The sequence below is a fragment of the Thermobia domestica genome, chromosome 4, assembly GCF_964235325.1.
Source record: "Thermobia domestica chromosome 4, izTheDome1.hap1.1, whole genome shotgun sequence".
NCBI lineage: Eukaryota > Metazoa > Arthropoda > Insecta > Zygentoma > Lepismatidae > Thermobia > Thermobia domestica.
Window position 1 is genome coordinate 3,258,580 of NC_137457.1, and position 26,658 is coordinate 3,285,237.

At 36.5% G+C, this 26,658-nt stretch overlaps 1 protein-coding gene across 4 annotated transcripts in view; it reads right to left on the minus strand.

Annotated features, from left to right (window-relative positions):
* The window catches only part of LOC145683664 (RNA-binding protein 38-like), a 300,719-nt gene extending 278,673 nt beyond the window's left edge, over nucleotides 1–22,046 (minus strand). For all 4 annotated transcript variants that reach the window (XM_081755011.1, XM_081755009.1, XM_081755010.1 and 1 more), the window contains exon 1: nucleotides 21,160–22,046. In XM_081755011.1, the coding sequence (XP_081611137.1) occupies nucleotides 21,160–21,408 (249 nt within the window). In that variant the 5' untranslated portion in view covers nucleotides 21,409–22,046. The remainder of the gene's footprint in view (nucleotides 1–21,159) is intronic.
* Nucleotides 22,047–26,658: the final 4,612 nt, after the last annotated feature.

The following is a 26,658-nucleotide window of genomic DNA, read 5'->3' on the forward strand; positions in this document are numbered from 1 at the left end:
GTATGCAGGACTGAAATCAGGTATGTTCGTGCAGTGAAACTTCAAACGAGTGTACCAAAAAAGTACCTTCTGATAGTATAAAGAGTTTGAAGATCGGCTCCAAAAACGAACTCGATTCGTAATTTTTGACCCAGTACATTTTGACCAAATTTTTTGGTGATCCATCAAGTGTTTCTTGATTTTTTTTTGGGGGGGGGGATGTCTTACTGACGTACGTACACAGAGAAAAAATCCGTTCTCTAGACAGTGGTATATTGTACAAATATACGGTATCCTCTTGCTTACTACCGTATAGAAATCAGTACGGAGCATACGTTATCCGTATGCTACATACGCACTGACCTTAGATGTTACATCATGCCGTTGCAGGATGTCTGACATCTAACAGTTTTCCGTATATCACATGCATATACTTATGTCACATTTCTCAGCTGTATGTTATATACGTCCATTTGTACGTGAGATCCTGACCGCCTACATTGTTTCATACGGAAAGTACGTATAGATGGAACACTTATACAGAAAGTATTATAAAACATGCGTTTTCAGTTATACGTTTGCTGTACGTTAAGTCCAAAAACTACAGAAATTACGCATGTAACCTATCTTTTTAAGTACGCCACCTACAGTTTTTTTTTTCTCAGTGTACAGATAAGGTAATGAAAAGAGTTTCGGTAAAATACATAAAGGAGTTTCGGTAAAGCAAACTCCTAGAAAAGTAGAATTATTGCTTGTAATTAATAGTAGATACATAGTTCAACATTCCAAACAATTATCATAATCGTTTTATTGACATTTTTAGTGTTTAAATAATCACTAGAGACGAAAATTCAAACGAATTTATTACTTTATAATATCAAATCCATTAAAATTTGCACAAAACGTTAAAACAAAGGTATGCATAAAATACTTTAGAAAAATCTATTGTTAAAATTTTTGTATGTTTGGATGGGGAGCTGCTAACAAAATCCTTTGGATCTGAGGCAGAGGAATATTAAATCCAATCCTGATTCCGAGGTTACGCTTAACTACAGTCAGAATGGATTAAAAGAAAAAAAAAGGGAAAAAATTCTCACACAGAAAATATTGTTCCTTTCTTTGTGTGTTCCGTAAATCTATTATTAGGCGTGCATTCGAGACACAAAGAAAAAATACACAAAGAAAGAAAAAAAAAGAATGGCCCAGACACAAACGGGAAATACATAATGCCCTGCAACACTATATGAAACATTTCAAGGTCAACGAACGAATATAAACGCCAGTTAGACAAAGTAAGGACCGCGATTAACATAAAAACGTTTCCCTGTATATATGTATGTATATACACACAATACTTCGTAGATGAAGCTAGAAACTGAAAAGCACTGGCGTAGTTCAGCTGAGGTTCAGTATTCATGTTTCGCAAATTCTTACCCTGTTTTTCTCCCTCTTTTTCTTTCTTTCTTAAAAAAAAAGAGGTAATTCTTGGGCGAGATTCAAACGACGTCTTGCTTCGTACGAAGGACGACTACAGATGTTTGAGCCAAACAAAAATCCAATTTAGAGTCGCAACCTAGTTTACGAAGATACGCAGAAAATGTTGTGAAATGATGTCTTTGCAAGAAAGAAAGAAAGAAAACAGGTTTGGACAGTCTGCGACAAAAGTGAATATCCAATTATCTTTCTTATCAAGCTCAAAGCGAAAGGTAAATAGATTGCATTTACGTCCTTTGGCAGCAGTGATAGCCAGTGTTTCTTTCAGACCTGTTTTTTGGGAGGGGCACTGCCCCTCCGAAGCTCTGAGAGTGCCCTCCGGAGGAGACCAAAATAATACGTCTATAATAAATAATAAATAGGATAGTACCAGCAGTGTTCCCCCAGAATAGTAAGAGTGGCCCCCCGGAACATTTTTTCTGAAAGAACGACTGGTGATAGCATGGTTTACGAGTCACTTCTGAGCCTCGCTGTGGAAAGAGAAGGTAAGTCCAAATCCAGCTAATAGTAATAATGAAAACCGGATGAACATGCAGAAGATAGAGACACATAAGAAACAATTGAATATATAACAAGGTCATGCCATATAATGAATCCTACAGATTACAAATAAATTCATAAATAAAAATAAATAAAATAACAAATAAAATATCGTAACCATTCACCAGTTTCCAGCATATAATATGGAACTAATCACCGATACCAAGCCATACTACATATATCAGCTAAAACCAATACTTGAAAACTATAAATGCAAACTGTAGTACTGGAATTCAAAAAAAATGAAATTTTTGAGTTCAACGTCCCACGTTTATGCCCTTTAGGCTAAGGGAGACGAGTGATTAAGGCAAGTGAATGATGATGGAAGAATTGGTGGAATGAGAATGTGGAGGAAACCGGAATATTCCGAGAAAACACACGGACATGATGTCCGTACCAACTTAGTTGGCCGGGGATTGAACCGGGGTCAACGCGCACCAGAGGTAACCGCTCTACCACTTTTTTTTTGTCAAAAAAGTTGGATTCACCGAACGTATCTCAGTAACTTAATTACTACCATGTCTTAATACATTTTACTCGTTTTTCCAGTAACTTATACAGACAGGGACACGAACACACAAACATCGAGGACAGTTTAAATTCCAAAGGCTTTCCCACCGGGAATCGAACCCGGGACCACATACACCAAAGGCGCACGCCCTACCCACTAGACGAGCCGTGAGGGCTACCACTGAGCCACAGTGCCCCTATCCTTGAATTGAGAAATCTGATCGGACGTAACAGTACCTGTAAACAGACTCAACAGTACTATTATAATTAAAATGCACCAACAAGTAGTAACTCGAAAAGGTGTTTCAGTGCCTCATGCTCTACAACATTTAGTACAAAAATTAGCAAGAATAAAATATGAAAAAGACAGTAAGACAAATCATTATATTGAATACAGCCAGTGGCGGATCCAGGATATGATCAATGGAGGGGCTATAGCATAGTTTACCGCTTTATCCAGTGTAAAACAAGATTGAAGTCCATTTTATCCAGTATATACCTGAGGGTCAAGGGGGTCTATAGCCCCTATAGCCCCCCCTTGGATCCGCCCTTGAATACAGCTATGTTTCCTTAAAAAAAATACTGTGACACAATTGGAATATATAACACAATGCGTGTAGCCAATCTAGAAAGATCAGTAATTCTCGATATCTATCATATAGGGATGACGAGAACCGAATTCTGGCATACCGAGTGAGGGTAACAAAATGGATCCGGGTACCCGATTCTCAATTCTGGAATCTAGTATCTCATTCTCGGTTACGGAACCGGGTACTCAATTCTATGTTCTGGATCCAGATACACGACTTTCAGTTCTGTACACCAATGGATCCGGATACCCGATTCTCGATTTCAGAACCAGAAGTTTTGGTTTTCTGTACTATCATATGATAAGAAAGTTCTTTGGAGTAGAATAACTCTTCCAATAATCTGCATTTGTTAGACACAATTCTTAGATTATTTAGTTCAGAACTGATTTTAATCGAGATATGTAATCTATTGACATCTATAAAAATGAAAGTGACTACGTTTGTGACTCTTAATCTCTTGAACCACCCAGTAGTAATGGGGCGACCTGATCGAACTTTTTGTGCCCCTGGATTGTGGGGCCCTGGCGCTCAGGTCAATGACTTAGGGGTACTTAGGACCACCTCTCCTACATTTTGGCAGGGGTACCTTGGCCCATCCTCTAAATTTTTGCAGGTGTACATAGGACTATTCCCCTTAAATTTTGGAAATTGCCAAATCTAAAACTTTGGTATGGTAGCCTAGGACGCGGGTATACACCTCTATAAGTTTTCGGGGTCGTAGTAGTATTTGGGCGACCCGATCTCACTTTTGGTCCCTGGGTCATTGACCTGGGCGCCCGAGCGCCGCAATATGGGGGCGCAAAAGTTCGATCAGATAGCCGTACTACTACTCACCAGGTCAAGCTTGATCAAATTTTCAACATAGATGAGATGGGATGGTTTTTATCATTTCACTTTGACAGTGCATCTTAGGGGAAGGAGACGGACAGATATTTAAAAATGATTGAAAATGACCGATATTAGTGTGAATCCATAGTTTTCTGCGTCGCTGAGACGAGCAGTGACCCTTCTGATGCGGTTTAAATCGAAATTCATCACTTTATGTCCAAAATGAAACGTATCCTCCCCGTGCGAAGAACGGGTCCTACTACTACTACTATTACTACTACTACTACTGCTACTGCTGCTACTACTACTACTACCACTAGTACTACTACTACTACTACTACTACTACTACTACTAATAATAATAATAATAATAATAATAATAATAATAATAATAATAATAATAATAATAATAATACGTAATAATAATAATAATAATGTACAGACTACATCAGTTGCAACTTTCATTAAATGAAATATAATGGTGCGGGATGAAATACTTTTCGCATGTTTCTTTCCACCTTGTGTTTGATTATACCTATTGTTCGTTCTTCCTATACAAATTTGGTTCAGATATTGTATTTTGTACTATTTGTACTGTATTCAACAGATGTGCTCCTTCACAGGGCACCATTCAGTCTGGTTGTTTGCACAGATGCAACATGTGCAAATGTGTTCTACTAGAGATTGTAGGAATAGAAAGGATTCACAATTAGCAATTTCATCCTCCATAATCCTAATCCGTTTTTAAGGTTATTTTTGATGTAGAATTACTCTAGTTGGGCAATAAATAATTTATGAAATGTTAACTGAAATTCATGATTGCAGCGTGAAAGACAAGGATACGGCACCAAACTGATGATAGCAATACAAACTACAGTTTCGTTTCACACTTTGAAACAATCTGAGACTTCCAAAGTATGTGAATTCAGTACATGGACTGAATAGAAGTAGTATATATATATATATAGCTTCTGGTTCAAATAGCGCGATAACATCAAAGGGTCTGTTCCTTGAACTCTGAATCCATATAAAGAAGCTATTACTCACGGCTTCTTTCTGATTTTGCTCTAAGGTGGTTAATATTAAAACCGGAAGTGGTACTTGATCTACTATTTCCGGCTTCTATAGAGAAATAAAGTCAAAGAGGGAAATATTCTTACGATACTGAATCCATATATCTACAGGGTGTTTCAGAACAACATCGACAACGTTTGGGAGACGATTCCTGACACCAAGATAAGACAAAAAGTATAGACCAACCTGGGTGCACAAATACTTCCTTTCGGAGTTATTCACCGCCAAAAACTTTTAAAAAATTAACTTTAAAAGACCATACCTCCAAAACTATGGGACCTACCGTAGTCGTGTCAAGACTTCACTTAGAAACTAGTATGTGTCCTATCCAAATATCCAAGTTTCAGAATCCTGCGGTACTTCCACAACAATTTTTATAAGGGTAGTTGGTGAGTACTTCAGATTATATGGAAGTAACAAAATAGCCTCTATAAAAACTGCTAAAGAAGTACCTTAGGATTTGAAACATGTATTTTTGGATAGCGCACATATTAGTTCCTAAGTGAAGTCTTGACCCGATTACGTTAGGTCCCATAGTACTGAAGCTACGGTCCTTTAAATTTCATTTTTTTTTCGTGTTTTTGGCAGCCAATAACTCCGAAAGGAAGCATTTGTGCACCCATATTGGTTCTATACTTTTTGTCTTAATTTGGTGTCAGGATTATTATTATATATACAGTATATCAACTGCTAGTCGCTATCTATTACTGTCTTTTTAACTATACCAATAAGTCTTGAAACAGTAAATTCTTAATTTTACCAGTTTCAGTATCAATAGAAGATTAACGGAGTGGATGGAACCTACCATTGAAACATTGAATTCATTCAGTAGGTCCAAGTCTCATATAGCCTTGCTGTTGAACGGGACGTTAAACTCAAAATCAGGTAAAATAAACTTATTCTGACAACATGACCCTCCTAGGTTTGATGACCCTAACGATATTTGATAAACGGTATCAATTCTGCAGTTCCTCGTCATGAAGTTTTCCCCAGTCTCACTCCTCTTAAGTCTGAATATTCGTCTCAGGATCTTGTTCTCAAATGAAAATAATATCTTTTCTTGAGACGATGAATCGATTAAAAAAAAAAACCAAAAAAAAAAAGTCACTATCTCTGACCATTTTTCTTCTATGGTAATAATCTTTGAAACCGGAAATTGTTAATTGCTACCAGTCCCTTTTCGAATAGATGATTAAAGAAGGAGATTGAACCTATTCTTGGGGCGCCGAATCGATTCGAAAAAAAAAAATAAGATCGCTTCTGGATATCTCTTATCTGTTTTGCTCTGATACCTGTTTACAGACAGACAGGCCGAGCCGTTCTATAAGACGGGAACACAGTGGTTCAGTCGCAGAGTGCTTATCTCTGGTTCATGAGGTTTCTGGTTTGATCTCTGGTTAGAGCTCCTTCGTAGCTAAGTGGTTAGCGTACGCATTTTTGGAGTGGGAAATCCGGGCTCGATCCTCGGCAGGAGCTATGTAGTGCGGATTTTATGTTAATTAGTAGGTCCGCGTCTTATATAGCCTCGCTGCTGAAAGAGAGGTTAAACTCAAAATCAACTCAACTCATCCCTGGCGAAGTAAGTTTGTAAAGAATCATGGGGCGTTAACTGATATATTTCTCTTTTTCATTTTTATTTCCGTTGTATAAGATTTCCGATATTTATTCTCAAGATAGTTTGGATGTATAATAATAATAATAATAATAATAATAATAATAATAATAATAATAATAATAATAATAATAATAATAATAATAATAATAATAATAATAATAATAATACTTCGATTACTTATTTTTCAGTTTTGAAAGCTGAACACCACATATAAGTAAGTTAAGATAATATTGTGAATTTCCGTTAGAAGCTAACCAGTCTGGGTTTGGCGTCAAATAAAAGCGAAAGAAAATTGTCCCTAATTTCCTTTCTTAGATCGATACGAAGCAATTTGGAAGCGACAGGCCATTCCGAATGGTGTTTATTGACAACAGCGAGGTGTGGAGGAGATGGAAAGAGGGAGGGGAAGTGTACTGCATACAGTAACCTATGTACGCTCTCTATTATGAGAGTTGAACTAAGCAGAGAAACGATAGAAGATATTTCTCAGATGAATTGTCGCACTGAAAAGACGAATATTGTAAATATTAAGAGGGAATTGAAAAGACATTTTTCTCCTTTCTTCACAATAAAAGCCAGGAATGAATATCTGCTGTTTGTATTAAGGAAAATATGTCTTTTAGATGTTCTCTATTTTATTGGGTATTTTACATTCAAAGTCTTTTTGTCGATATTCGTTAACTGTCTCATTTTACGAAGAAACAAACACACGGAACAAAAATAATAGCCACCCTAAGAAGAATTTATCTAACACTGGCTGACACTATTTCGGGTACAAAGATATGTAAACCTGCGAATCTGAATCTTGGACGCGATAATAGGACGAGAATACTTATTTTTCATAATTCTCGTCTACTTATTTCTCGTCCGTCGTGTTCACACGAGAACACGAGACGAGACGAGAATAGGGATTGTTGTCTCGTCTCGCAAAATTTGTCGGAGTCTCCTCTCGTCTCGATTCTCGAAGAAATGCTTTCGAGTTTCGTCCTGATTTTTGGAAAGCTCTTCTTGCCTCCTATTGAAAACATTGTCGCCTCCTTTTGTAAATGTGTGTACAGAATTTATGCTCCAATACATAATTTTTTCCACAGAATGAGGATGTTGCTGTCTTTCTGCACCTTTATTTTAGCGTCTTAAAATACGCTAGGAGTTACACACGTATGAAATATATAGTCAGTGAAATTTCCTTTTACCCTTTTGGTTATTAATAATTATTAATATAATGTTATATAATGTTAGATGCTGGTGTTCCCTTCTATTCCATTCTTCTGTTTACCTCAATAATATTCCTACTTACCGATTCACTATGTTCTCTTTTACTCCATTAAAAAAAAAATGAATTCAATTTTTAAAAATAAAAACTAAATGTAATCGTTTATCGGATACTGCTTTAATATGTGAGGTCCCTAACTTTAAATTAATTAAATATAATAAAGATTTCATTTCGTTATATATATATATATATATATATATATATATATATATATCAGTGGCGTATTTACGATTTTGTTTCGGGAGGGGCTCTGCTAACTTTCGGGGGGGGCTTAAGCCCGGAACCCATTCCCCTAAATACGCCACTGATATATATATATATATCTATATATATATATATATATATATATATATATATATATATATAGATAGATAGATAGATAGATAGATAGATAGATAGAGAGAGAGAGAGAGAGAGAGAGAGAGAGATGTCTTTAGGCATACAGTATATAGTGTGAATGAAGAATTGCCCTGGAAATGTTAAATGTCTGTCTCGGTCGGTGAATCCTTTTCCTTCAACCTTCAGAAAATTCATTTAAACTATTGCTTTTGCAGAACTTTGCCTTCTTTTAAGTTCCAAACGGAAACATGACAGTGGAAAATTTTGGAAAGTGTTTTTCTTTCCACTGCTAGCTTCTCACTTTAGATAGTGTGCACTTACACACAGTGCCGGATCCAGGATATGATCAAGGGAGGGGCTAAACAATAGTTTGCAGCACACACACACACACACACACACACATATATATATATATATATATATATATATATATATATATATATATATATATATATATATATATATATATTGGTACAGTGGACTTCAAGTGACTCCATCACTAAATTTCTTCACTACTTTTTGTATTTTGTAAAATTCAAGACTCTTCCAATGTTTACAGATTACAAAGATAAAAGGGCAAATTTACTAAGCTCTCTGATTTTTTGTTTGTTTTACAATTTACCGTATTAGGAAATGAGTTATTTTGCACGTTCCCATTTTACCCCTCATTCCTAATTATGCATACTTCCTCTACTTCTATGAGGATAATCACGAATATCATCCTTGCTTGATAGACTAACCGCAACGCTATTGAGATTAGCAGATTAGTATAATATTCAGGATGCAAAATACCAGTCTGCTCGTGAATTCTAGTGCTGAAAACATCCTAATCTAAGAAACTTAAATATTTTCCATTTTCAAATGTTTGCTTATCTTGCTAATGTTTTTGAGTAGAGCAATGGCAGGTGAAGGAAAAATGCAAGAATTGAAGCTTTAATTTTCATATTGTGTATACTGTGACACTGTTTCTTATTTTATTTTTTAATGATTTTTAATTTAAGTAATATTACATCTACATAAACGTAAATTCATTTTGAAAAAGCAAGCTACATTTAACTAAAGTGAACCTTTTCGGGATTTGGGGATTTTTAAGGTAAATTTTAGACTTTCAGTCAAGCAGGTACTACATCATCACTATTTGTCCTAGGACTTCGGCTCCTACATCATTCTCTTCAGAATACAGCAAACTTTCAAAGAGTACCATTCCCATGTTCGTGCCATATACCTAAAAGGGAAATTCGAGGAAAAGTGGATTTTAAACTGAAGACCAGTGCCTTTTATCTTTCAGTAAACAATGATAAAATGGAGAGAAGCCATAACACGTGTAGTCTCTCTCTGATGTCCATGTCGACGACATACAAATGTGTTCTTGGATTCCATAAAGCCTTTTAGACAGTATTTGCCAAAGAATAAAATAAGCCTTTTCGGTTGTACTGTTGAAGGCTAAATAGATGACGTCATGACCCTCACCAATCTGATGATGTTCCTTCTCAAAACACATGTAACCTGTTTCGCAATGCATGAACGATAAAAAAATCTAACAGCAATAGACGTATGATATATATAATCAAAGCATTAAAATCAGAGTACATTTCAAAGAAACAGAAAAATTAATCCTCATATAAATGAATGGCCTAAAAGACAAATATGGCGTGAATACTCAAACATGTTAAAAATTGCTCTCACTGTTTCTGGCCTCGAAATTTAGTAAGGGAAAGGTAGTGAATACATCCAAATAATTAAAAAAAATAGTTTTGACAGTAGATATCGTTACTTGCGTAGTTCCCCGTGAATGTTATTGTTATGAGCACCATTGGTAAATACGGGCGACGATATAAAAAAAAATGAACATCAGCAGCTGCTCTTCTGTGCGAGGAGAACTTCATCTGGTATTTATTATATAACTCTCTGCAGGGGCTGCTTCCACACACACAGATTGGTGGCCGCGGACAATTCGGTCGTATGGAGTAGTTAGTAAAATGCAGATTGATACAGATTATTTAAGCTTACTTAGTCTTATATGATACCGGTACTGTAATTATTTTATTTTATTTTTAAGGATAGAGTTTTAAAAATGGTACACAGGAAATTGTTCATTTCATAATGATTGAATATATTTAAATAAATGTTTAGAAAGTAATTACTGGCTTCCGTAGCTCTAATTTATTAAGCAGTTTCATCCGTATATTTACTCTGTCTGTCCGGGAGACACTAAATCAGACCCGTATCCAAGGGGGTCTAGGGGGGAGGCTAAATTTTGGCTGCCCCCCTAAAATTTTCACGGTAAAGACTGGCAAATGAACTATAATATGGTTACATCGGGCCCCCCTAACTTCAACCACCACCCCCTACATTTTCGGGCTGGCTACAGGCCTGCACAAAATCTCAATACTATTTAATGTATCACCATCAATTTTGGCCAGGGTGTACAGAGTTAGAAGTTAGAAACCGAGTTCGTTTTTCGTTGTGATATTCAAACCGGAAGTGGTACAAACCAACCATTTCCGGTTTTAACGTTGATCACTAAAGAGGAAAAATGGTAATAGATAGCGAGAAGCTGTTTCCTGCAAATGATTAATCATCTCAAGGATATATTTCAATCTCCATTCTTAAGAGGCTTCATCCCGGCGAAATTAAAATACCGCTAATTTTATAGTAGTTGTGTGATATCTTCAAATAGATAAAAGATAAACGAAATGTGGAGCAAGAGTGCCCTAGACAATATCATTTTACATGAGATACCGTTATCACGACTCACTTATCTGCTTTCGATTTCCAGCCATTTTGAAAATCGGCATTTATTTTCGCGTTTCTAAACGGCTGAAAACGGAAAGCCACTAGGTGACTTGTGATAACGGTACATCACGCAAAACAATATTGTCTAGGGTGCTCTTGTTCCACATTTCAATTATCTTTTATCTATTTGAAGATATCACACAATTACTGTAAAATTAACGGTATTTTAATTTCGTCGGGGTGAGGCGTCTTAAGTCTCTATTAAAACCGAAAGTGGTAGAAGTCGAATTTGAATATTGATCTACATAGAGGAAAAACCATAAGGGTAAGCGTGAAATGTTTTTAAAAATCCATTTAGCGCTCTAAAAATAAGTATCATCTCCTCTTTTCACTTTCTATTCAAACCAGAAGTTGCAAAAATCAACCATTTCTGGTTCTAACATTGGTATCTATAGCGCAAGACCGGTAATAGATAGCGAGAAGGGGTATTCTGCAATCAGTTAAGCGTCCCAAGAATATATTCCGTCTTTCTCTCTACTGGTGGCGAGGGGCACGATCAGTGGCGGATCCAGGATAGGATCAAGGGAGGGGCTAAACCATAGTTTTCCGCTTTATCCAGTGTAAAACAGGATTGAAGTCCATTTTATCCAGTGTATACCTGAGGGTCAAGGGGGGGGGGGGCTATAGCCCCTATAGTCCCCCTTGGATCCGCCCTTGGGCACGATGGCACGGTGGCTCACTGGTAGAGCGCTTACCTCTGGTGCGTGGGGTTCTTGATTCAATCCCTGGCGAAATAACTTTGTGCTAGACAACATTGTGCCCATAGGTTTTCTCGGGATACTCTCGTTTCCTCCAACTTTCTCATTCTACAAATTCTTACATCATCATTAACTTCCCTTAATCATCCGTCTCCCTTAGCCCAAGGACATAATCGTGGGACGTTAAAATAAAAGATTTTATTTTCATTTTTCTGAAATTCTCTTGTGTGCTGAGTTCAGTCTGATGTATGACTCAGAAACGTTTCTTCAACAAAGTATTTTATTTGCTGAATTGTGAGGCAAGCCGAACAGAAACATATCTTTAAACCTACTTGTTGTCTATATCACCAGTTGCAAGGATACATGGCAGATATTTGCACCTTAAGCGTGACTGCCTTATCAATATGGGACACGTATTGCTGACATGTGTTTCTCTCTCAGTGTGACATTTATGTGGTTCAGCAATATGTCCATTAAAATGTGTATTTTGAGAGATGCGCCGGAACGAATTTTCCTGCATGGTTTAAATTTCATCATTTCGTACTTTCAGTTTAACTCTAACAACGTATATATGGATTTGATTTCATTTTTTAGGCACGAAAGTGTGACTATCGCTTGAAAGTTGTGAAGAGATGTAACTGCCCATCTTGCGCCCAAAATTACTTGCGAGCAGTGGTGATTTGAGAAGCTATCCTCCCTTAAGTCATTTTTAATGATTCGAGAAGCTAAACTCCTTTAAGGCACTTTTAATGATTTGAGAAACTACTCGTATTCCCTCTGAAAGAATTTTTAATGATTTCAGAAGCTAATTTCCTTAAGGCATTTTTAATGATTTGAGAAACTAATCTCCTTTAAGGCACTTTTAATGATTTCATAAAGTAATCCCTCTTAACGCACTTTTAAAGATTTGTGAAGCTAATCCCACTTGAGACACTTTTAATGATTTGAGAAGCTAATTCCCTTTTAGGCACTTTTAATGATTAGAGAAGCTAATTCTCCTGAAGGCACTTTTAATGATTTGAGAAGCTAGTTCCCCTTTAGGCACTTTTAATGATTTGAGAAGCTAATTCTTCTGAAGGCACTTTTAATGATTTGAGAAGCTAATTATCCTGAAGGCACTTTTAATGATTTAAGAAGCTAATTCTCTTGAAGGTACTTTTAATGATTTGAAAAGCTAATTCCCCTTAAGGCACTTTTAATGATGTGAGAAGTTAATCCCTTTAAACAAACTTTTAATGATTTGAGAAGCTAATCTTCCTGAAGATAGTTTTAATATGTTGGAGGTGAAAAGTAATACTGCAAGAGTACTAGTAACACACATTGAACATTTACGGGGGTGTAGGGGCTACAGTGGCTCTGTGGGAGGACGCCCATCTGTGGCATGTAAGGTCCCTCATTCGATCCCAGCTCCCGCCAAGTGGATTGTCTTCTGGACAAACATCGTGCGCATGGGTTTTTCTGTTTTCTCCCAGTTTCTTCATTCCAGTATTATCATCATTTATCTCACGATCACCTTCTCCTTTCGCTTCGATGCATGATCGTAGGAAGTTAAACTAAAAAGCGAATAAAGATATGGTTTGGGAGAGGGAGATTTGTTCCCGAATCACGCTTTGAAATCATTATAGTCTGCGGCACAGGAGTTGAGGCTGTCTTGTCTCCAAAATATATCATGAAAGTAATGTCTTTTCTTGAAAACTGTATCTGTTTCTTTGGAAGAATTCTGTCTCTTTGACAACCCTACATTTGCGCCACTAGTCGCAATACACATAATACTTAATTGATATATATCTATAATCCAAACATTTAGAACTAATAGAGAACATTTGCATATACTTTCTGTACGTGGTCCTGAGTTCGATTCCAGGTTGGATAGTGGTTCGGATCTTACTAAACAGTAAGATCCGTCTCTCATAGCCTCGGTGTTGAAACAGATGGTGTTTCATTAAATTTTACAATATTCTTAACGTTTAACGTAAAAAGAATTGTCCAAAGATGAGACAAATACCAAATATATAGATCTCATTTAGCTAAACAAAATGACATGCTTAAGGGTAAATTCTCATGCGTGATTTTTGAGAAAAACTAAATTTTATGGGACTACTAAAAACTATATCGTTCGCTGCTAATAATAGTTGAAAATATTTCTTATTTTCCAGTAAGAAATTGTCCTTTATTTACATATGTATTGTATGTATGTGTAGCAAAATACAGCTGTTAACTAGCAGATTCTTGTTTGTGTTTTCTCAACGGTGCAACACAGGAACGTAAGCACAAGATGAGTTCTGGGTGTCTGGGGCCCCCTTTACCCCCAAAATTTCAACTTTTTTGTAAATTTAGTACATTTTTAGACGTAATTTTACAAATTTTAAGATAATTTATTCTCATATTTAGTTTGGACACCCCGCAATTAATTTTTGCATACGTCCTTAGTGACACACACAATATTTACGCACATACTGTACTGCTTAGAAATCCAATAAATTAAAAAAGAAAAAGCTGCGTATCGCAGTTTCTCTCTCTTTCTCTCTCTAAACCACCAATGAGTTGTCCGTGGTTTTAAGCCTGGACTCGTGAACGATATTCCCAAATTATACTTTGCATAAATATGGAAAATCTTCCACCGTGACTACGTCAATTCGTCTATCTGTCGACAGATGGCAGAGTGAGAGCGATATTTTTTTTAAAAAAAAAGATATCTAGTCTCAAGAACAGGTTCCATTTGGATATTTATTCCTCTCCTGAAACCGGAAGTGACGAATTTAACAATATCTAGTTTCAGTATTGAATCCTTATAACTCTGAAAGGCTATCAGAGTTTCAAAATGTCCTATGGCCTATGGAGCACGGAGTTTCAATGCCGCGTCCACAAAAGCTCTCCATTTACTTCTATCCTTAGCCAATTGGATCCAGCTTCTACCTTGTATTCCTATTTCTGAGAGATCCATCTTAATATTGTCCTCCTCTCTGCGCCTAGGTCTTGCTAATGGTTATTTTCCAATTGGACTTCCAGTTAAAACTTTGAAAGCGTTTGAAACTTTCTTCCTTTCTGGATACATGATCTGCGCACCTAAGCCTCCGAGATTTGATGTTTTCAAATCATCAACTATCAAACAAAGGTCAACTGTTATTGGAGCGAAACTTAGGCGTTCGTTTATCAAAATACTCCTTCGAGATGCCGGAACCGTTCTTAAGAGTCTTCATCCCGGCGAAATTAAAATACCGCTAATTTTACAGTAATTATGTGATATTTTCAAATAGATAAAAAATAATTGAAATGTGGAACAAGAGCGCCCTAGACAATATCATTTTACATGAGAAACCGTTATCACGACTCCACTTATCTGCTTTTGATTTCGAACCATTTTGAAAATCGGCATTTATTTTCGCGTTTCTAAACAGCTAAAAAACATAAAGCCACTAAGTGACTTGTGATAACGGTACCTCACACAAAATAATATTGTCTAGGGCGCTCTTGTTCCATATTTCAATTATCTTTTATCTATTTGAAGATATCACATAATTACTGTAAAGTTAGCGGTATTTTAATTTCGCCGGGATGAAGATTCTTAACAAAAGACAACGTGATTTGCGCTGAGTGTAGTAAGGGGTGCATATCCCGATCGGATGTACCATGGCGGAATAATCACCGAAAAACGGTATGCAAATAGACTTAACCTTGTAAAAGCATTTGGTGTGCGAATCCTCATTGTAAGCAATGGAAAATAGAATTTTCAGCATTGGAAATATGGCGAAGCCCTTTTTGTTTTGTTCTGCGAACACAATTTTTCAAAGTCATTATGCTTTTCGCTAATATGGCAAAATCCAACTATTTGCATGTCGTGTTCGTTCACGAAAACAATCGATGCACTAAAAACTTGTATGAATAACCAATAAAGATCGATCGCTAAGCTTCAAATTTGAAATTATTGCATATCTAGTTACTTTTTTTTTTTTTTTTTTTTTTTTAGAAGTGAGCATGATTTCCGTTACTTAGGGTTGTCCATTTTTTCATTCTACTAGTGATATGCCTTATCTCCAAAATAAAAACCGATACGTTGCTCAAGATTTTGACCTTGAGACACCCACCCCTGCTGAGCAAGGTTAAACTTTTTTTCTTTTTTTTTAATAAGTCATAGAATTGTATCCTTTAAAAAAATGTTTTTTCTTATTCCAATAGTGTTTCAGTTAATTTTTACCTTGACTTCCCATACAACTTCGAGAAATAATTTTAAAAATTTTCCCAAGATCATGTAGTGAGGTTCTAATAAACCGAATCCTAGTAGTCTCGGTGCTACAAACTTAAAATCCAGCAATCAATCAATTCGATTATCTTCAATCCACATCATTTCATTGGTGGTTGCAGATTCTTCAGAGACATTTCTACACAATAAGATTTCTTAGTCTTCAAAGTAACCTCTTACGGCTTGCTTCTTGAAATGAAATGAAATTTTTGAGTTTAACGTCCCACGCTTATGCCAGTTAGGCTAATGGAGACGGTGATTATGAGAAATGAATGAAATGGTGGAATGAAGAAAGTGGGAGGAAACGGGAGAACCCCGAGGAAACCCACGCACACTGTGTTTGCCCACCACAAAGTTCATTTTGCGTGGGCTGCGATCGAACCCGGGACCCCAAGTACCAGAGATGAACGCTCTACCACTGAGCCACCCGGGCTCCCTTTTTATCGGTAATAAATACCGCGAAATTTTAAAAATTGTTACAACTTTTATGAAATATTGTGATATTGGTAAAGTGAAGGAGATGAATATCCCCAGTAAAAATAATAATAATAATAATAATAATAATAATAATAATAATAATAATAATAATAATAATAATAATAATAATATCATTTGCTCTTGCAATGTACCGCAAAGCACATACAAAATTCCATGTAAAGTACCGAAAACCTAGCTACAGAGTTGGTCCGTCCTACAAGGCAGAGAAACGTCTTGAATGGTTTGTCCATTCTTTCCATTATAAGTTGGAAGATTTGTTAGATCTCATTTCAATCATCATATTACAAATTTTCTACTTTGTTCCTTCTCAGCGAGAATAGGAGAGATGACAGTGAACAAAATCGAATTCGATATATCGACCAATTTACAATGTCATAGCCTATACATGCTGAAAAAGTAATTTTTGATGTAGGCACTATGTACGTCTTTTCGTCAGTTATTTAGTTCTCCGTTTATCCACTGATATATAGATAAACATGTCTAATAACCTACTTTTAAGACCTTGATGAAATTCTACAGAATGGTTATTTCGATTCCCAGCTCTTTCTCCACGTAAAAGGATAACACACCACAAACTGAATATCAAATAAGAGTTAGATTTTCTCAAAACCAGCTGTAATAAGTTAAATTTTAGAATTCATTCTTTCATATTCATAGCGTAGTTGACAGGAACTAGCAATATTGAAACTGGGGTATTGATTTTCCTGTGTATGACCTCTAATAGAAATAATAAGTAGTGTAGGCGTTCTCAAATGTGTTCATGATTTCACAATTTATTAGTATTCACGGTCATTAAAATTCCCTTATCACCATTTTGGGCAAGATAGTAATTCCCATCTCGCCTAAAATGACGGAACTTCTTATCTTGACTGGAAAACCGTTAGGCGAGATGGAACTAAACCATTCGGAAATTCCTATCCTGATAGCTAAGCCTAGGCAAGATGGGACTAAACAAGGCGGAAATTCTTATCTGGGCTGATAAGCCGTTAGGCAAAAAGGGACTAAAACCACGCGGAAATTCTTATCTCGGCTGATAAGCCGTTAGGCAAGATGGGACTAAAATCACGCGGAAATTCTTATCTCGGCTGATAAGCCGTTAAACAAGATGGGACTAAACCCAGGCGGAAATTCTTATCTTGGCTCGTAAACCGTGAAGCAAGATAGGATTAAACCAGGCAAAATTCTTATCTTGGCTGATAAGGCACCAGGCGAGAGAGGATAAGGCCAGAGAGATTAAACCAATTCGAAGATCGAATCTGTTTCTTGGAAACGTGAATTCATATTAAAACCAGTTAAGAATACTAGAAGAGCATTGCTAGAACGAACTTAAAAAGAATTATTTTTTCGAAATTTATACGAAATTGTATATTAAACTTATTTGACTAAATACAATATAACTAATGACGTAATAATTAGTGAATCAAAATCAAAAACTAATGACGTAATAATTATTGAATCGATAACTGGTATTCGTATTCAATCAATATTTTTATTGATCAACGCGAATATCATCATCTTCTATGACTTACGGTTCCCGAGATATGGCTTCTTAAATCTGAAGAAATCGGAACTTTTTTGGACAATATTTCGGGAACGGTAAGAGTGACGCCAAAAATTACATTGAATGGAGAGCTCAAAATTTAAAAATCAACAAATAACACAGGCACACACACACAGAGACATAAATAATTCAGTAACGAAATTTTTAATATCGTTAAACGTGTCTCGCCATATTTTACAGCATCTGTCTATGAGAATCAATCCAAAAACTGGAATTTATAGAAGATTTCAACCACTTCCGGTTTCAAAAGGGTAATAAGAGCTGAAATGAAACCTAGTTTTAAAATTCTACATTCATATTTTCCAAAAAAACAATGCTATTTTGCTTCCTAATACCATTTCTGCTGAGTGGTGATCAAGATTGAAACTAGCTGCCCTCTGTTATCGTTGTTGTTGTCTGTGATCTGTGTTGAACTCGGAACTGGCAGTATATTTCTAATATTTCTACCACTTCCGGTTTTCGAATTGAATAAAAAATGTTGGATGTGGAACTTGTTACTTTGTTACTGAACTCATTCAAAAGAAACATTTCTTAATCTTACAGTTTATCTTTTATCATGATCGTGTTAAAACCGGAAAACGTAGTTTTTTCCACTTCCCGTTTGAGTCCCATCAGGCCCGTATTTACGGGGGTCTAGGGGGCGGCCCCCCTAAAATTTTCACGGTAGGCATGCAAATGAACTATAATATGGTGACGAACTATAACATGGTTGGGTCGGGCCCCCCTAAATTCTACCGCTCCCCTACATTTTTGGGCTGGCTACGGGCCTAAGTTCCGTAGGTTAAGGGTTATTCTTGAGGCCCTAAATCCGTACCAAAGGAACTTTTCTAGCTATATATTACTCTTTTTGCTCTGATCTGTCAGCAAACGGACGGACATATCCGCTCTATAAGCTTTTCCATACTTTTGTATATCGTAGTTTGGAAGTCCAATAATAACCACTATGTCTACAAAGTTATACGATTCCAACATACATATTACACAAAATGTGACTATATTACAATATTTTCTCAAAATGTGGAGTACAAATTTTGATTTTAAAGAAGTCCCGTAAGAATTTATTCAGAAGTTAACGAAAATTTGAAATAAACAATGAACGTCCGTCATATAGGCATGTTCAATAGTTGTCCAAAATGTTTGTTTTTCAGTTATCAGTTTAAAGATTGGTCCATTTCTGCTTCAGCCCTCTTCGAACTTGAAGAATTGTTAGTACCATATTTGGTCAAACACAGCCATTCCTCCCCCGCAAAAAAATTGTCTGCTTCGAGAATCAATTTATTATGCAGATATACCCCCCCCCCCTCTAATAGGTCAGTACAGAAAATTCACGAAACTACTAGATTAACGACTCGTCATTGTCAGCGAAACCAGTGACTTGTTAGAGGTATCTTTGCGGTAATAGTTCTATCCATTCTGAAAAATACTATGCTTAATCTTAAAAAAATTGTGTTATGAACTGAAAAACATTATAACAATAGACAATACAACTTGACATTGTCAAAATTATCAACAATCTACATATCTAAATGTGAAAGTGACTATTTTTCTGAACTCTTGAACCACCCGACCGATCTCGATCAAATTTTCAACAAAGATGAGGTTCGAGCCTGGGATGTTTTTTGTCGTTTCACTTTGATGATGCAACTTAGAGGCAGGGGCGGATCCAGGACTGACTTCTGGGGGGGGCAGTGGGTTGTCATTCTGCTACTTTTAAGGACTCCAAACTTTGGGGAGAGTTTTATTTATATATATAAAATAAAAAATGTTGCCTCTTCTGGGGGGGGCGATCGCCCCGATCGCCCCCCTGGATCCGCCCCTGCTTAGAGGAGGGGGAGATATATAAAAGTGATAAAAAAACGCCGATATTAGTATCGAATCCATAGTTTTCGGGGTCGCTGAGATGAACAGTGACACTTCTTCTGCCATTTAAAACCAAATTTAGCCTTGATCAATACTCCTAAGGGAAGATGGTGACTCTTCGGGTTCGAAAAACGGGCATTCTGCTAGTTTTTTTTATAAATAACAATGTAAAACTATCTACTGTTATCTACTACTATTTCTACTATTTATCTTAAAGCGTGCTCTGCGATTATAAGCGCTCCCAGGGCTGGATTAATCCACCTGAAGGCCAGGGGCTGGAAAAATATATGTGGCCCCTACTGATACACACACACACACACACACACACACACACACACACACATATATATATATATATATATATATATATATATATATATATAAAATCATGAATGTATCTTCATGATTCTTTTTAGACAGTGAGTTGAAATTTTGATCAGAGTGGAGGCCCGGACTTATTGCCCCCTAAGTCCCCCCTTAATTGGCCCTGAGCGCCTCACAAGAATTTTAGTCGTACATTTTGGAAAAAAGGGGGCGGCGTATATATTCGAGTACCGCAGCAGCACATTTGATAGGCGCAGGGGTGTCCACAGGAGGGTTTAAGGCCATGGAATTATTGGGGGCAACATTATTTTTCATTGAAAATTATAGTCAAATTGGAGAATGTTAAATTTGAAAAAAAAAAAAAAAGAGGTAAATTTAAAGGAAAATAATAAAAATGGGGCCAGTCAGCATGACTAAGATTTGGGGCTGTCATTTAGTCAAATTCTTCGCAAAATTCTACGTACAGCAACGCAAAGTGAGAAATGGAAAAAGTCATTATAACTGCTATGTGCCAATTATCGCAAACTGTTACGAAATGTGTCCGTTACTGATTGCAAAAATAAAATTGAACAAGTTGGTCCAAACTTGTAAAAGATTTAAGTTGGCAAACCATCAATCTCCCGTCATTTATACAACAGTTACGGCCTGACATTCAACCAGAATTGCAACTCGTTTTAGTGGATACTTCGGCAAATAATAAGGAAAAGCGGCTAATTACGAGATGGGACCAATGTTGTCTGTTGGCTAGCCTATGGCTTCCCACTGTTGGGCCAACTGTCTATGCTGTTGGGAATTGTTAGTGACTTTTTGGATATATTCCGTATATTGCTCTTCAAATTTTCCAGTTTTACCCGTAAAATTTTGATTTTGTAGCCTAGATATTCTTATCCTGTCTCTTAAATTTTAACTCAGAAGAAAAAAAAAAGTATAAAATACTTACGAAACCATATCCTCTGCTTTTTCCAGTTTGTCTATCTGTGATAACAACTGCCTCTTCAATTTCACCATACACCGCAAAGTGATCCCGAAGGCTCTTATCTGTGGTGTGATACGGGAGACCCCCAACAAACAGTTTGGTCCATGTTGTGTCTTTCTGTTGGATCCCAGTGGCATCACCCATCGCGGCCGCAGAAGACGCTACGGCGGCAGCTGTAGTGGGGTCAGCTCCAGGAAGGGAAGGCATCAACATTGTCGAGTAAAGCTCCAGAGGGATCGCAAAGAAAGAACTTAAGAAACTTTCGGCAATTATTTCGCCGATATACAATAAAAAGTACCGGTTTCGGCAAAATTTCTCGCCGATTTACAAATGTACCGGTTTTTCGGCAATTTACTGTTGAGACGTATTAACCAAGAACAATTGTTGATCAAATTAATTCACGGTCAATTCACTCTTGAAACACTTTTTACTTAATCACTTTTCAATAAAAAAAACTTGTGAAACTCGTTTTGTGTTATCACGAATTTTGAGAAACTTTCGATAGGTAGTTCGGAACACTTGGTCATATAATTAATCTTGATACTGGAACTCAATAATAATAGTAAAAAAAAAGCACTTCCAAAAATATCTTGTTTTTGCTTTTTTTTAAAAAAATTATAAAATTGCTTTAGTATTTTTGTAAATTGCTCTGTAACAACACACACTTTTTTTCAATATAAAAGTATTATGAATAGTTTCTGAGTTCACACGCGCACGAGTTTTGTTTTGTTTACGGTAACTGTAGTATTGTTCCCTAGGATTTTCTTCAGCTGTACCAGGGATAAACTTAACTCACAGACTAGTAAAGCACACTCAGAAACAACCATTCTATACAGAAGAAGAACTGCCGCGCCGGGATCCCGGCATGCATAGCGCATATGGGAATTATCTGTGTATGTATGGATGTGTGTGTGTGTGTGTGTGGTGCGCGCGCGTGTACGTATTCTTGATCTGCTTTTTAGTTTCCTCTTGTATTTTTTTTTTTTTTTTGTATTCCTCTTTTCACCACTGTTCTTTCACATATGTTCTTGCCGCGCAGCGTTGCCAGCCTTTTCAGCAGAGATTATCGTAAGGGATACTTTATAGAATTATCGTTTTTCTCATATCGTGCTTCCTTCTAATCACAATGTCAAGTATTACTACGTCATCGCTGTCCTAATAATAAGCGACAAATCTGTCAGTCGGTGTGTTTTCCTCTTATTTGGCTGGCCGAAGGCTCGGATGTACCAGGTAATAATAATAATAATAATAATAATAATAATAATAATAATAATAATAATAATAATAATAATGATGATCTGTGTGCAAGTACGTACTTTGGTTGATTTGTAGTCTAGCGTCCAGTTTAGCACCGATGCTATATGAGATGTGGATCTACAGCTTAATGTGGGGTTCAAAGCACATGAACTCCCACCGGGAATCGAACCCGGGTCTCCGGCTCCAAAAACGTGAACGCTACCTCATATTGGAAATATAGCCACGAAGAAATATGTGCAACTAAGTAATTTAACAATGTGCATGGAAAAACGAGATCGGAGTCCAATTTCTCACCAATTACGAAAACTCATCTACTAGCTAGTAGTTTAGCTAGTGGTTCACCTAGTAGACAGTAGTTTCGTTGCCGAATAGCTAAAGCACGTGTTAATGTGCACTTAGTCCCGCGTTCGATTTCCGGTGGGGATACTTGCATGCACTGTTTCTTTCAGAAAAGATGAGCCACGCGGGACTCTTAGTGCTGAGGGCAAAATGTTGATAAAGGCAAGCGTTTAATTGACGAAACTGTCACAAGTTATTAGCTCAAGAAAATTGGTTTGATTATTACAATTGGGATAGAGTTAGTGATCGAAGTAACACGGTATGCGGTGATATGACATACCGCCTCTGGTTTTTCAGTGATGATGGCATACCCTCTCTGGTTTTTCAATGATTAAAACATACCGTCACTGGAAAGTAGATGTTGAATACCTTTAATAAATCCATTTTTATACACAATAATTATACATGTAATTAGCTTTGCACGTAAAAAGATTTTATTTCTTATGTAGAAATAATTTCTAAGTTGACAACACCGACATTTTTGTTATCTTTTTCCTACCTTTTGTTTTTAAAGTAAGGTGTCCTCAAAGAAGTTCATCTAGTGTATATTTTGATGTGCCACATTCAATTGTTTTTTTCTTTCTTACGTACGTGTGTGTCTTATTGCCTTAAGGTTGGTTTAAAGCAGCGTTTCCCAACCTTTTTCAACTTGCGGCACACTACAGGTGTAACTTGAATTCTCGCGGCACACTCATGTACATATTATTATTATTATTATTATTATTATTATTATTATTATTATTATTATTATTATTATTATTATTATTATTATTATTATTATTTGTAAATATAAAACACCGTGGTAATTTATTTCTGTGATTACTGATCTCTTCACAGAGAAGAAAGCTTGATGACTGGTTTTCGGTAAATTATTATGCTTACTTTTCATTCTAATTTAAAAATATAAAACAATTGCAATGAGATATAAGACTCAGGTTTTTAAAAATACACTTTCTTTTTCGAAAACTATATCCAACCTTTAACTAAGAAGGAAGATCACTAAGTAACGAACGAACAAACAAATCTAACACATTTCTATGCATGTTTGCTTTGTCGAAAAGATTGAATGATATTATGAAACAGTCTGCAATAATAAAGAAGCAATAATGGTCATATCAATGATAACAAATACTTTTTTCAACATTAAAAATGTACAGAAAAGTAACCGAGTATGAAAATTAAAATTGTAGATTCATATTAGAGGTACACAGTAATGTGAAATACAAATATACATTTCCCCTATGTTTTGCAATTTGATTGCCGTGAATTAATAATTTTATTTCGATTTCCTCACGGCACACCAGAGGACCATTCGCGGCACACCAGTGTGCCGCGGCACACCGGTTGGCAAACGCTGGTTTAAAGGAACAAATTTTGCGATAGACGTCACTACGGTCTTCATATCTCTCGTATTTTTTACCTTTCACGAAAATTCACGATTTCTCTTACAAATTTCAAACAACAGATTTCAACTTTTTAGAGAAGGAACTTCATAACCTATCGAAGGCAACAGTCCGTGCCGATTTGTTGTTTAGAATTTTCTTCATTGTTGAAACGGTATATGTTTAAATATTTGGATATTTGGATATTCAAAATTAAGTCATTTCAACAATGAAGAAAATTCTAAATAAAAAAATCTGCTCGGCTTCAATAGGTCATGAAATTCCTTCTCTAAAAATTTGAAGTCTCTAGGCTGAAATTTGTAAGAGAAATCGTGAATTTTCGGGAAAGGTAAAAAATACATGAGAGGAGGGATACGAAGACTGTAGTCAAAAATTTGTCCCTTTAAACCAACCATAATGCATACAAATGTCGTGTTTCGAGCATGGGCGGATTTAGGGGTTGTCTGCTGTAGGGCGGATCTTCTGGGGGTTTGTAATATCCCTCAGTAGAGTGGGAGTCCGAGAGTTTTACCGTAGGAAATTGTTAATATAAAAACTGGATTTCTGAGCATTTTCGTGTATAATTTTCTATAATACAACATAAGGGATATTTTTTATTATTTGTTTAATAGAAAGTTGTTGGTAGGGGATCAAAGTTTCTCATGCCCCCCCCCCCCTCCGTAACTACAGATACGATCTCCAGTGGTTTTCAGTCATTATACAAATAGAAATGCAATTTTTTAGGCAATATACCCTCACTGTATTTCAATATTTAGATAGCTGATATGTCGAGTCAAAATCATAATAAAACTCCTCTGCTCATAATAAAAATTATAAAAATCATAATAAAACTAATAAGCCTCTGCTTTTTTTCCCACTTCGAACACTGGATAGAGTATATTGAAAAGGGAGGTTAGAAAGATTGTTACGACTGAAAACTGGAAGAAGAGCTTTTTAAAGGAAATCAAAACAAGACGTAGTCTATGATAGCAATGAGGACGCCAGATTTAATTTCTTGGGGGACAAGTGCAAGGACACAGAAATTTTAGGGGTCTTTTTTTTTTTTTTTAATACTGAAGTTAATAGTACGTCACTACCTTGCAAGAGAAAATGTTCTGGGGACAGACGCTGGTACAGGGGTTCACCCGGCCCTTCTCGCCCCTCTGGCGCTGTCATTGTATGTTAATACCGTACCTCTACCTTGTATGGGTCAAAATTATTGTATGCTCCGATAATTATCGTGTGTGTTGGCAACGCTGTGCCGCGGGACGGACGAAGAGCGAAGTGCGACGTTCTGTGATTGGCTACGTGCTGCAACCATCCAGCAGACGACATCAGGACACGGCAGACACAATGCGAAAATGCTGTCCTGTTCTACGAAGTGGAAGTGAATAGCGGGGTACGTGGCGGAGGGGGAAGCATATGTGTACTAGTAATATGTGTGAGGAACTGTATTCACCTCTCCTCGCTGCGTTTCACCCTTGTTCTCTCTTATATCAAGCATCGGAGAAACACAGCTGCGAGGCAGACGTACTGTACTGTTTGTGCCTACGATCTTTTGGCAAAAGAAGGGTGGAAATTCCATAGTAATTTACGGTATGAACTCTTGACGGAGTGCTATCTATATTAAAAAAAATGTTTTAACGTCGGAAAGAAAAAGTAACATCTGAAGAAACGAAAATAATAATCTTTATATTGAAAAAATAAATCGTCATTGTTTGACTAAAGCATAGGGCAAACTAGTTAAGAGCTCCCTTGTGGCTATTCGGATAGTGTACGCGCCTTTGACGTGGGAGACACGGATTCGATTCCTAGTGGTAGCTCATGTCGCTCGGATCCTACGTTAAGAGTCTTCATCCCGGCGAAATTAAAATACCGCTAATTTTACAGTAATTATGTGATATCTTCAAATAGATAAAAGATAATCGAAATGTGAAACAAGAGCGCCCTAGACAATATTGTTTTACATGAGGTACCGTTATCACGACTCACTTATCTGCTTTCGATTTCGAGCCATTTTGAGAATAGGCATTTATTTTCGCGTTTCTAAACAGCTGAAAACGGAAAGCCACTAGGTGACTTGTGATAACGGTACCTCATGCAAAATAATATTGTCTAGGGCGCTCTTGTTCCATATTTCAATTATCTTTTATCTATTTGAAGATATCACATAATTACTTAAAATTAGCGGTATTTTAATTTCGCCGGGAAGAAGACTCTTAAGCTCTACGTCCACGCGTCATGTAGCAACGCTGTTGAAAGGGAGCTAAACCTACATGCAGTCTAAGTTAAACTGCTTGACCATGGAGGTACTATGAAGGAAACGAGGGAGTTAATTTTGCCCGTGCGTTCAAAATTTTTATTATTTATTTTTATTTTTATTTATTTATTATTATTATTTGCATTTCTTGATGTTTTTACATTGTTGGATCGAATGTAATGCTCACTTTTGTTAGTTTTATATTCCAGAGTTGTTCAAAGGTGG